Source organism: Hyla sarda, chromosome 6 (genome assembly GCF_029499605.1).
Source record: "Hyla sarda isolate aHylSar1 chromosome 6, aHylSar1.hap1, whole genome shotgun sequence".
Lineage (NCBI taxonomy): Eukaryota > Metazoa > Chordata > Amphibia > Anura > Hylidae > Hyla > Hyla sarda.
In genome coordinates, this window is record NC_079194.1 from 143,786,117 (window position 1) to 143,799,975 (window position 13,859).

Consider the following 13,859-nt stretch of genomic DNA (forward strand, 5'->3'; position numbering starts at 1 on the left):
AAACACCTGTGGGGTATAAAGGTTCACTTAACCCCTTGTTACGTTCCCCGAGGGGTCTAGTTTCCAAAATGGTATGCCATGTGTTTTTTTTTTTTTTGCTGTCCTGGCACCATAGGGGCTTCCTAAATGCGGCATGCCCCCAGAGCAAAATTTGCTTTCAAATTGTGTTACAAATTTTGGGGGGTATTTTCTGCTTTTACCCTTTTTTTAATTTTTTTTACATTTGCAAAAGTCGTGAAACACCTGTGGGGTATAAAGGCTCACTTTATCCCATGTTACATTCCCCGAGGGGTCTAGTTTCCAAAATGGTATGCCATGTGTTTTTTTTTTTTTTTTGCTGTTCTGGCACCATAAGGGCTTGCTAAATGCAACATGCCCCCCAAAAACCATTTCAGAAAAATGTTCTCTCCAAAATCCCCTTGTCGCTTCTGAGCCCTCTACTGCGCCCGCCGAACACTTTACATAGGCATATGAGGTATGTGCTTATTCGAGAGAAATTGGGCTACAAATACAAGTATACATTTTCTCCTTTTACCCCTTGTAAAAATTCAAAAACTGGGTCTACAAGAACATGCGAGTGTAAAAAATGAAGATTGTGAATTTTTTCCTTCACTTTGCTGCTATTCCTGTGAAACGCCTAAAGGGTTAAAACGCTGACTGAATGTCATTTTGAATACTTTGGGGGGTATAGTTTTTATAATGGGGTCATTTATGGGGTATTTCTAATATGAAGACCCTTCAAATGCACTTCAAACCTGAACTGGTCCCTGAAAAATATATATACATCACACATTATGTAACCCGACCACAATACATCAGTTGTCATCAGTTGTTTAGCATCTGGCTTCCATTATTGCTAAATGCGTTCCCCTGCTGTTGACTGTTAGTTGTGTCAAACCATCTAGTGTCCGTTTGTGAACTGTCCTATTCAAATGAATGAGATTAGTTCTACCATCAGTTTCCCTCTGATGTACGTTGAATGGAAACACTGCTGGACAACAACTGATATTTGTGCTCAGGGCTTACATTCGTGCTCGTGGTTGCAACATTTGAATACAGATTATACATGGCCACACATTGACTTACCAAGCGGTTGAAGTTCTTTCGTACTTGAGACTGCACCTTACATACAAACCTGTACACCTATAATAAAGGAGAAAGACTAACGAAGCGGTTGAGTTGTGCCCAAAACCGCGTATGAGGGCACGCCTGTAGAGGGCAAAAAATGAAGAGGTAGAATTAATAACATTATTCCTAACCATGATGACCAAAGCCACACACTAGTCATATCTATCTCCCCTAACTGTACTAACTGAACTAGAGAAACAAAGAGAGTTATGCCTGCTGGCTAGCAACCACAAGAGGCAGTTCTTGATGCTGCGAAGCCATGGTAGTCATGCCTACTACGAACGGCCCGACACTGGAAACGGGACCTGACTACGTACTAGCTGACTCGTGCATGTTAACATACTTACTGTGCCATTGCAGAAAGGGGAAACCAATGTCAGGATTCGGCAGGCTGGAGGTGGATCCTCTGTGTCAGAGAGGGATTGGCATGGACCGTGTCAGTGGACCGGTTCTAAGTTGCTACTGGTTTTCACCAGAGCCCGCCGCAAAGCAGGATGGTCTTGCAGCGGCGGTAGCAACCAGGTCGTATCCACCGGCAACGGCTCAACCTCTCTGACTGCTGAGATAGGCGCGGTACAAGGGATTAGACAAGAGCAGGGTCGGACGTAGCAGAAGGTCAGGGCAGGCAGCAGGGATCGTAGTCAGGGGCAACGGCAAGAGGTCTTTAACACTGGCTAGGGATACACAAGGAACGCTTTCACTGGCACAATGGCAACAAGATCCGGCCAGGAAGCGCAGGGGAAGTGAGGTAATATACACAGGGAGCAGGTGGAAGCCAATAGACTGATTGGGCCAGGCACCAATCACTGGTGCACTGGCCCTTTAAATCTTAGAGAGCTGGCGCGCGCGCCCTAGAGAGCGGAGCCGCGCGCGCCAGAACATGACAGCCGGGGAGCGGGACGGGTAAGTGGCTTGGGATGCGATTCGCGAGCGGGCGCGTCCCGCTATGCGAATCGCATCCCCATCGTGAATGACAGTGCAGCGCTCCCGGTCAGCGGGTCTAACCGGGGCGCTGCAGAAAGGAGAACGCCGCAAGCGCTCCGGGGAGGAGCAGGGACCCGGAGCGCTCGGCGTAACAGTACCCCCCCTTAGGTCTCCCCCTCTCTTTGTCTCCTTGTCCCTTTAACTGAGAAGAGAACATAGGGGGCACCTCTTGAGTTTCCTTCTGGAACAAAAAAAGGTCCTGGGTAGCTACACCGGCGGCAGGTAGTTCAGAAGGAATGGGGAGGGGGGGCAGAGGGTGAAGCTTGTCACGGGGCAGAGTGTCACCAGGACGGGGCTATGAGGAGGCACTGCACAGTCCTGATAGGCCTTGGGGAGACCAGGCACAGGAGGAGACACTTAGGCCCGACAGACGGGACTGGGAGCAGACGTGAGGCATTTCTTGCGGCAAGCAGGACCCCAATTCTTGATCTCCCCGGTGGTCCAGTCAGGAGTGGGAGAATGATGCTGGAGCCATGGCAGACCGAGGAGGACTTCAGAGGTGCAGTTGGGAAGGACGAAAAATTCAATTTTCTCATGATGCAGTCCAATGCTCATAAGCAAGGGCTCTGTGTGGTAATGCACAGTGCAGTCCAACTTCACCCCGTTGACCGAAGAAATGTAGAGCGGCTTGACGAGACGGGTCACCGGGATGCAGAACCTATTCACCAAAGAGGCCAGAATAAAATTTCCAGAAGCACCAGAGTCCAAGCAGGCCACGGCTGAGAAGGAGGAGTTGGCAGAAGGAGAAATCCGCACGGGCACAGTGAGACGTGGAGAAGCAGACTTTGTACCAAGAGACGCCACACCCACGTGAGCTGGGTGCGTGCGTTTCCCAGACGTGGAGGACGAATAGGGCAATCCACCAAGAAATGTTCGGTACTGGCGCAGTACAGACATAAATTTTTATCCCTACGGCGAGTCTTCTCTTCATGGGTCAGGTGAGACCGATCCACTTGCATAGCCTCCTCGGCGGGAAGCACAGGGGTAGATTGCAAAGGTTACTGTGAGAGAGGTGCCCAGAGAGCAAGGTCTTTTTCCTGGCAGAGCTCCTGGTGTCTTTCAGAAAAACGCATGTCAATGCGGGTGGCCAAATGGATAAGTTCTTGCAGGTTGGCAGGAATCTCTCGTGTGGCCAGCACATCCTTGATGTTACTGGATAGGCCTTTTTTAAAGGTCGCACAGAGAGCCTCGTTATTCCAAGATAATTCGGAGGCGAGAGTACGAAATTGGATGGCGTACTCGCCTACTGAAGAATTACCCTGGACCAGGTTCAGCAGGGCAGTCTCGGCAGAAGAAGCTCGGGCTGGTTCCTCAAAGACACTACGGACTTCAGCGAAGAAGGACTGGACTGTGGCTGTGGCAGGATCATTGCGGTCCCAGAGCGGTGTGGCCCAAGACAAGGCCTTTCCAGACAGAAGACTCACTACGAACGCCACCTTAGACCGTTCTGTAGGAAATTGGTCCGACAACATCTCCATATGTAGGGAACATTGAGACAAGAAGCCACGGCAGAGTCTAGGGTCCCCATCAAATTTGTCCGGCAGGGACAAGCGGAGGCTAGGAGTGGCCACTCGCTGCGGAGGAGGTGCAGGAGCTGGCGGAGGAGATGGTTGCTGCTGTAGCAGTGGCAGAAGTTGCTGTAACGTGGCGGTCAACTGCGACAGCTGCTGTCCTTGTTGGGCAATTTGCTGCGATTGCTGGGCGACCACCGTGGATAGGTCAACGAGACTTGGCAGCGGCACCTCAGCGGGATCCATGGCCGGATCTACTGTTATGATTCGGCTAGCTGGATGTGGATCCACTGTGTCAGCGAGGGATTGGCGTGGACCGTGTCGGTGGACAAGTTCTAGGGTTGCTACTGGTTTACACCAGAGCCCGCCGCAAAGCGGGATGGTCTTGCTGCGGCGGTAGCAACCAGGTCGTATCCACCGGCAACGGCTCAACCTCGCTGACTGCTGAGAAGGCGTGGGACAGAAGGACTAGACAGAGGCAAGGTCAGACGTAGCAGAAGGTTAGGGCAGGCAGCAAGGATCGTAGTCAGGGGCAACGGCAAGAGGTCTGGAACACTGGCTAGGGGTACACAAGGAACGCTTTCACTGGCACAATGGCAACAAGATCCGGCCAGGAAGTGCAGGGGAAGTGAGGTAATATACACAGGGAGCAGGTGGAAGCCAATAGACTGATTGGGCCAGGCAGCAATCACTGGTGCACTGGCCCTTTAAATCTTAGAGAGCTGGCTGGCGCGTGCCCGAACATGACAGCCGGGGAGCGGGACAGGTAAGTGGCTTGGGATGCGATTCGCGAGCGGGCGCGTCCCGCTATGCGAATCGCATCCCCATCGTGAATGACAGTGCAGCGCTCCCGGTCAGCAGGTCTAACCGGGGCGCTGCAGAAAGGAGAACGCCGCGAGCGCTCCGGGAAGGAGCAGGGACCCGGAGCGCTAGGCGTAATAACCAATAAAGCTTGTCAGGCATGACGTGTCATTCACTCCCTGCTAAATAAGTGGCAAAAATTTCACTGTTAGTTAGTGACGCATAAACTAACTATGTGACAGACCCTCGGTAGATTTTGACAGGCATTTAAAGCCCTCGTGCCTGTAGATGTGACAGGTCTTTGCGTAGACGTTTTGCCTGTGATGAGACAAACCTAATTCGAACCTCATACCTGTAGGTGTGACAGGTCTAGAGTAACCTTTGTGTCTGTGGATGTGACGGATGTTTGCGTGATGCTGACATGCGTGGACGAGAACGGTTGATTCGAGACAATGACCACTTGTGCGTCGTGAAATTTATAAACTCTATGACTTGTGTAAGGGAGACATTGACTATGCTGTAAATCCCTTGCAGACGTGGCAGGAGATAATGGTGTGGAACCCCTAAGTATCACGGTGTCGTTGCTCTGAAGACGTGCCAGTAACAACAACCAAGTAGTGCATCCCCCTGCAGATGTGGCAGGCATGACGGGTCTACAACTACCTATGTGCCATGATGTAGTTGCTCTGAAGACGTGTCAATAACAACTATGCAGTGCATTCCCCTGCGGACGTGGCAGGCATGACGGGTATACAACTACCTATGTGTCATGATGTAGTTGCTCTGAAGACGTGTCAGTAACAACTATGCAGTGCATCCCCCTGCAGGCGTGGCAGGCATGACGGGTATACAACTACCTATGTGTCATGATGTAGTTGCTCTGAAGACGTGTCAGTAACAACTATGCAGTGCATCCCCCTGCAGGCGTGGCAGGCATGACGGGTATACAACTACCTATGTGTCATGATGTAGTTGCTCTGAAGACGTGTCAGTAACAACTATGCAGGGCACCCCCTGCGGGTGTGGCAGGCATGACTGGTATACAAAACCACCTATGAATCATGAGGTTGTTGCTCTGAAGACGTGTCAGTAACAACTACTAAGCAGTGCCTCCTCCTGCAGACGTGGCAGGTATAACGGGTACAACCACCTATGTGTCGTGACATTGTTATTTTGAAGACATGTCATTATGCATAAGAATATGTCAGCGACAATGACTTTTGTGCATGCCCTTGGACAAGTTGAAAGGTAACTAGTGAGTGTATTACGAGATACGGACGCTTAAACTGTGACTATGTTCAGTTACTATGGTAACGAATGTGAATCATGTCAGCTACGGGAACCAATAGCCGGTACATCAGCTGTAGTGCAGAGCAAAAATAAGCGTAGTGAAACTAATGTGTGCATGGTATGTTACCTATGGTAGTGAGAGCTTGTGACAACACCATGTGAATGAAGATGATAAGAAGCCGTCTCGTATATGCTGACTTGTAGCAGTGTACGCGAGTAATGGAATGTAACAACATGACATTGATTACTACTATACAGTACGCTAAGGACAAGTGTTATAATAACTATGGTCATGCATAACTAACAGTGAAAATGCAACATGCGTGCTATGAGCCTATACACAGTGTGACTGGAGAATGCTGTAAAATGTGCTTATATTCTATAGGTATGTTTAGTGTAAAACAATATACAGCAATTTGCTATGTACCTGGAAACACAAAGGTAATAACCAATACTACAAGCGTATGTACCATAGAACACTACAAGCGTATGTTCAGTGAAAACACAACGTATTTAAGTGTAATGGCCCAGACGTATGTGCAGAGTAACTGTTTGTGACTGTACCGTACAAGCAATGAACAACTGAAAAGTATGAAGCTATGAGCTTATGTGTAGTGTACACCGTGTGAAGCTATACGTGTATGAACAGTATGAGCTATGAGCATGTGTGCGATAACACAGTATGAAGCTAGACACATCAACAATTATGAGAGTACATCCCATATAGCTACATGAGCGTATGAAATGGAAGGCACATGTGAGTGCAATACGACAACGATGAGCACATAAGCGGTGCTAGTGGTATGAGCGTTCAACCCTATGACTGAACTTGCTGTATATGACGCAATGAGCGTATGTACAATATACAATACTGACCGTGCCTGCAGTATATGACTCTATGAGCGTATGTACTGTATATACAATGATGTGACCGTAACCCACTGCAAATAGCACTGTAAGCGTGTCTACTGCATGCCATGCTGTAACTACCTACTGCATATCACCCTAAGAGCGCATGTACTGTATCCAACACTGGCCATACCTGCTGCTTATGACACTATGATCGTGCGTACTGTGTACAACAATAACTGTATCTACTGCGTATGATACTATGAGCGTATGTATTGCATACTACACTGTAACTTTACCTACTGCATATGCCACTGTGAGCATATGTACTGCATACAGTACTGTAACTGTACCTACTGCACATAACACCATGAGCGTATGTGCTGTACACAGCACTGAACTGTACCCCTTGCATGAAACACTATAAGCGTATGTACTGTATGCAATGCTGTAACTTACCCACTGTATGTAACACTACGAGCGTATGTACTATATACGACACTGACTGTACCCACTGCATGTAACGCTATGAGCGTATGTACTGTACACAACACTATAACTATACAACACTGTAATTGTACCTACTGCATGACAGTAAGAATATATATACTGTGTACAACACTGACTGTTACCCATAGCATGACAATACGAGCGTATGTGCTGTATACGACACTGACTGTACCCACTGTATATGACACCCTGGATGCACACACCACGCTCAACACTGACCGCACGCGCCGCATGCCTCCCTAAGAGCGCATGCAGCACGCGCTCGCAGTGCAAACGCCGCGAACGCCCCCATGCAGTGTGAAATGCTGTGATCGTATATGCGTTGTAACCTACGTGCGGTATAGAACTGCTATGTCGTAAGAGCAGTGATGCTATGAGTGTGAGTACCGTACTCATGTTACAGATATGAGTGTAAGAAGCGTATAAGCAATATGCAGCATGAATGCTAAAAGTGACTGTACGGTATGGATGCTATGAATGACTGCACGGAATCACGGCTATGGGTGACTGTACGTTATGAAAGCTACGAGTGGCTGCACGGTATGAAAGCTACGAGTGACTGTACGATATGAATGCTTATGAGTAACTGCACAGTATGAATGCTTATGAGTAACTGCACGGTATGGACGCTATGAGTAACTGCACGGTATGAACGCTATGAGTAACTGCACGGTATGGACGCTATGAGTGACTGCACGGTATGAACGCTATGAGTGACTGCACGGTATGAATGCTATGAGTGACTGCACGGTATGAATGCTATGAGCGACTGCACGGTATGAATGCTATAAATTACTGCAACGGTATGAATGCTGTGAGTGCTATGGGACAAATGCTGAGGCACGGACTTAGTAATTCATGCATGCACATGTGATTAATGTTCTGCAGTGAACTCAAGGTACAACAGGACAACCAGTGTGAGCTTCACCTGTATGGTGACACCGAGCACGCAGCCCAGAGCCACGCTACGTACCGGGGAGATCCCTGTAACATACAGGGTAAGGGATTGGCCCGGATCAACCAGAGGCCGGGGCCACAGCTGGAACCGGCGGTAGCTCTGGCTGATCAGGACTGCTGACGGGGTAGGCCCCGCCCCCTTAGCACCACGTGGCCCGGTGGCCACAGGACCCGGGGGAGCCCAAAGCCCTGCTGCTATTGGCTGCCCAAGCTGTTTATCGGGAAAACTCCACCCCCCCACACACCACGTGGCCCGGCAGTGTCACCCCAGGCAACTGGGAGGGACGCCGGGCACGCAGCCCAGCCACGGGGAGCGAGAGGAGGAGATCCCTGCAGCACCAGGTAAGGGATCGGCCCGGACCAACCAGAGGCCGGGGCCAAAGGGGGTCCGCCCCATCGTGCCCCACGGGAGGCGAGCAGAGCGGTGTCAGCCGGAACCACCGCGGCCAGCCCGTGTAGCTGGCACCAGAGGTAGCTCCGGCTGATCGAGACTGCTGACGGGGTAGGCCCCGCCACCCTGCACCACACGGCCCGGCGGCCGCCGGAGCCCAAAGGCTCCAGCAGGGCCTACATCCCCGCTGCTATTAGCTGCCCGAGCTGTTTACCATGAAACTCTGCCCCCCGCACACCACGTGGCACGGTGGCGTCCCCCCGGCAACAGGGAAGGACGCCGGGCACACAGCCCAGCCACGGGGAGCAAGAGGAGGAGATCCCTGCAAAGGGACCGGGTAGGGGATCTGCCTGGTCTAACGGAGGCCGGTGCTACTGAGGCTCCAACGCCCTCGGCCCCCATGCATCCCGGTAGTGTTACTGCGGCTGGGGGGAGGGGGTGCGGGATGGGGCACCAGTGAGCCGCCCAGACAAGCTTGGAGGAGCCCGGAGTGGGGGAAACCTGGCGCGGGGAAGCTCCGGTCCACAACCCGTGACCCCTGCGAGCCGGTGCAGTGCAGGAAGGGAGGAGAGGCCGGAGTGCTTGGTATCATGTGAGGATGAATTGAAGGCCGGGGACCCGGGCTTACCGTACTGGAACCACTCTGCCCCCTGCACACACGCTCCTTCCGAAAATGACTCGTATGCCCCACCTGCATGGTGGAGAGGCGTTTTATAGTCGTGCCTCCGTCATGCTTCCGCCTAGAGGTGCGGGGGGTGTGGGAATTTACGCCCCCTCGCACAAATTCAGCCTTAAAAGGCTTCCACATGTGAAGGGAGCCTAACACTCCTGTGGGAAAGAAAGTTCCTTACTGATAAAAGTTCTGATAATAGCCTTTAAACAGAACAGTTTAAGGTTCTGTGCACTGCTCAACCACATGCCGTTCTCATGGTCTGTATCAAGGCCAGGCAGAGGTAGATGGATGCCTCCCTGCTCAAGCAACCCTCGGTTGTTGCTGCCACCACCTTAGCCAACCATAGCCAACCACCTTAGCCAAGCATGCGTTGTCTGTGGGGAGATGTCACTTTTTGCTCGCAAAACCAGCATCACAGCAGATGCATGTCCTTGTTATAGCGGAGGTTAGTGAGCAGAGAACAGCGTTCATGTAGTAGCAGAGCACATGCTCCTAAATAAACACAGGTGGTGGACTCAGTAGCAATTAGTAGCACCCTGCAATGGCTTTAAAACGGTGGTACGTATTCACACTAGGCTGAGTGGCAATCAGTAGCACCATACAAAGGCTGTAAGGTGGTGGTATGTCTTCACACTATAATACACACACTTATAAATTTCCCCACTACTCATTTCACTTTTAGCTTGTTTTCTTTCTTCGAAGTGCCAAGTGACTTTTATAGTTTGACCAAAACTTCATATTATGTTTTATAAATGTAACCTTTCTGCAGTGGATCAATACATCTAATGTGGATGTGTATTTGTGACCATATCATAGATATGCTCACAGTCAGTAACACACTGTGAACCATGTCTATCCTCTCTTTTTTTTCCAGGGCACCTTGATGTTCGAGTACCAGCCTCTGAAAGTAGGAGATTCCACAGGAAAGCTGGCACTACAAAGCAACGACCTGGGCTTATTCCAGTATGATCTTCTACTGAAAGCTACAGCTGCAGTTTCTGAGAAGCCACTTTACTTCCGCACAACCCTGGGTTCAAGTCAGACACTGAGTGCCAGGTTCATGAATTACACTCGCCAGAAGACTGAATACAGCTGTAAGGTAAGAATTTCTTGAATGAATACAATTGTAAACAAAGAGCCGCTGTCCAATGAGGCAAAATGTATCTTCTGGCCTCTCTAGTCCTGATTTCTTCATCATTTTCTCCTCTGTTTAGGTTGATAATTCAGATTTCCATGTAGACAAGGTGGTGATGGCAGCTCCTGGTTCTCAGGGTGGATCAGAGGTCAGTGTGGAGGTGACATATGAACCAGTGCAGCTTGGAGGATCCCACACTGTGCTGCACATCTCTTCACCCCTAGGGGGTGAATACACCATCCCACTCTTTGGCTCTGCGTTGGCCCCTAAACCGCAAGGACCTATACAAATTCGTGCTGGTTCCAGTGTTTCCATTCCCTTTAAGAATGTTTTCTTGCAGCCCACAACCTTTAGCTTTCAGACTGACCCAGCAGCATTTGTTGTGAAGCCCTGTGAGCCTGTGCGTCCCAAGAAAACCCACTACATATCTGTATCATATGAAGCCCCTCATGGAGGCAGCAGGACTCCTGTGACTGGAAAACTGGTTGTTTCTTGTCCTCGTGCCGCAGGCAGTGCACAGGGAATTTACTGGGTGTATTACCTGAAGGGCGTCCCATCTGAGAAGTGACACCAGATTCTGTTTAAGAACCATTGAGTGATTGTGCCTCATCCCTTTCCTGCTGCTCTATGTACCAAATCTTGTAGGGTTTTGGAGGCCTTGTCAATTAATGTTTATTGTATCAATACAGTAGTAAAAGTTTTGTCAGCTGTCTGATCCTATCATTCATCACTCCGAGACAGATTTTGTGTGTACTGAAAAATGAAGAAATCATGGCTTGTACATTAGGATGACTGCGCTGATCTCAATAAACATCAGAACACTAGGAAGTGGAGAGTGTGTATATGGTGATGGTCATAAAGTCCATTACCCTAGCACTAAGGTGGATCCCCCTCATACCCTCTGCATAGCCTGGTCACATTAAGTAGACACTTTGGGGGAGATTTATCAAAGTTGTCTATGTCCCGCATCAATATAGACCAAACTACAGAGCATTAGTCCGGTCTATTGTGCACCTAATTTATCAAATGGCGCACAGCTCTTGATAAATTCTGTGCACAGACTGCATGATCTATGCTTTAGTCTATATTTAAACCTGCTCCAACATGGTCTGACATTTCGGCGTACTTTCAGCCTATGCGACTTGTCGCTGAAAAGTCGCTTTTGATAAATTCAGCACCAATGCATTTTTCAATGCATTTCAGTCTAAAATAGACTTGCATGCATCATGTTCTAAAAATCCTCTAGAGCAAAAGTCGCAGAAAAGTCGCACAGATTTAGACTGCGACTTTCTGTGCGACAAATTTAGACAAGAAAAACCAGTCTAAATCCTTTGATAAATCTCCCCCTTTGTGTTGGTGAATCACACAGTTGGAGCAGTTCTGTGGACTACAAGTCCTTGCTATGAATCTACCATATCCTTGACCTGCTGTCTAGAGGCTACTAGATGATGCAGGGACTGTAGATATCTGCAATTTGTTTCCTAAGAATCAATCCGAATGTACAAAATATTTACATATGAATGAATCGGAATTAGTAACAAAACGAATTGTAACAAAACGAATTGTACATGCCTACGAAATTGTGAGAAGCAAATTTTATTTTTTTTAAACTAAATTCTTTTTCGTTTAGAAGCAGGGGACCATTATGGGGAGCGGGTGCAAAAGAGGAGAGCAGCAGAGATAGGAACATTGAAAGACAGGTAAGATAATGTATAATTTTATGTGATCTATTAATACATGATGTAATGTTGAATAAATGAATGAATGCTGCATAAATGATTGATGTGTTTGATCAATGTGTTTGATTGACAGGTGATTTATGTATAACATTTCATGTTGGTTATTTTTATTGTATTTTTTACATAGATATTTATGGTAAAATATGTGTTTTTAATATATACTTATTGTTAATACATTTATTTTTATGTAATGTGTATTTTTTTTAACATGTAAAATATGTTAGATTTTACACTTGCACTAACCCAGTGCTTCTATTTTCCAACGAACCAGGGTGCCTCCTTGGTTCGTAGGGAAACACTGCTATTTCTGTTTTTTATTTTTAAAGTTCCCTCTTCTTTCACTGAACTGGTTAGTAGGTTTATGAAATGCATATTTAATTGCTGTGGGAAAAATTTTTATTGACAAAACCACAGACATAATTTGATAATTGCCCTTTGATAAATTCCCACAGCAATCAACTATGTATTTCATTAACCTACTAACCAGTTCAGTGAAGGGAAAGAAAAAACAGAAATAGGTTAGTGCAGTGTTTCCCAATGAACCAGGGTGCCTCCAGCTGTTGCAAAACTACATCTCCCAGCATGCCCGGACAGCCTTCAGCTGTCAAAGCATGCTGGGAGTTGCAGTTTTGCAACAGCTGGACGCACCCTGGTTCATTGGGAATCACTGGGTTAGCGCAAGTGTAAAACACGTATCTTACATATTTTACATGTTCAAAAAATACACATTACATAAAATTTAATGTATTAACAATAAGTATATATTAAAATCACATATTTTACTATAAATATCTACATAAAAATATATAATAAAAATAACCAACATGACATGTTATACATAAATCACTCGTCAATCAAACACATCAATCATTCATGCAGCATTCATTCATTCATTCAACATCACATTATGTATTAACAAATCACATAAAATTAAACATTATCTTACCTGTCTTCCAATGCTCCGATCTCTGCGGCTCCCTTCTTTACCTACACCCGCTCCCGATAATGGTCCCCTGCTTCCAAATAAAAAAGAATTTAATTATCAAAAAAAATAAAATTAGTTGCTCACAATTCCCTACAGCATCTTTCTTTTTCGGGGTACCCCGGCAAAAGGGCAAAAATGAAAAAGAACAAAACAAAGTAACAAAATGAAACTAAGTTAAACAAAAAATTAATATGATACTCCGAATACCAAATGTATCCGAAAGATCAAACCCGAAAAAGAATACTGAACCGAAAAATTTACCCAAACGAAAAAAAATATAACGAAATGAAAATTTCCCTCGTGCACATGTCTAATGGACTGCACAAGTAGTCAGCAGTAATACTATTCAGTAATACTGTTAGGGCCCATTCATACTACGGAATATCCGCCAAGAGGAATTTCAGGCAGACATTCTGTGTGCAATGGGTGCCACCAAAATCAAATGGCAATAGGACTGTGCAGACATGCGCCATTCCATTTCTAAAATTCAGCCCAAAAAATGAACATGTTCATGCTTTTAGCACAGTCTGGAATTTGAATTTCTGGTGCTACTGCACTGGAATTTCTAAGCTGAATTTCTCCTGTTGGAAATTCCTTAGTGTGAATGGGTCCTTAGGGTATGTTTACATGCTCTGGATTTGTTGCAGTTCAGTAGACTATGTGCAGTGTTTATGCACCAAAACAAATTAATGGGGGAGATTTATCAAAGCATGTGCAGAAGAACAGTGGAGCAGTTGCCCATAGCAACTAATCAGATTTCTTCTTTTTTATTTATAAAAAGGAATCTGAAAAATGAAAGCTGAAATCTCATTGGTTGCTATTGGTAACTGCTCCACTGCTTCCTGGCACATGTTTTGATAAACTTTTCCCTAATGCATTTAACCCCTTAAGGACCCATTTTCACCT

The 13,859-nt window shown here is 47.2% G+C and overlaps 1 protein-coding gene across 4 annotated transcripts in view; it reads left to right on the plus strand.

Annotated features, from left to right (window-relative positions):
* The window catches only part of HYDIN (HYDIN axonemal central pair apparatus protein), a 231,459-nt gene extending 220,416 nt beyond the window's left edge, over positions 1-11,043 (plus strand). For all 4 annotated transcript variants that reach the window (XM_056525414.1, XM_056525411.1, XM_056525412.1 and 1 more), the window contains 2 exons: positions 9,969-10,193; positions 10,309-11,043. In XM_056525414.1, the coding sequence (XP_056381389.1) occupies positions 9,969-10,193; positions 10,309-10,797 (714 nt within the window). In that variant the 3' untranslated portion in view covers positions 10,798-11,043. The remainder of the gene's footprint in view (positions 1-9,968; positions 10,194-10,308) is intronic.
* Positions 11,044-13,859: the final 2,816 nt, after the last annotated feature.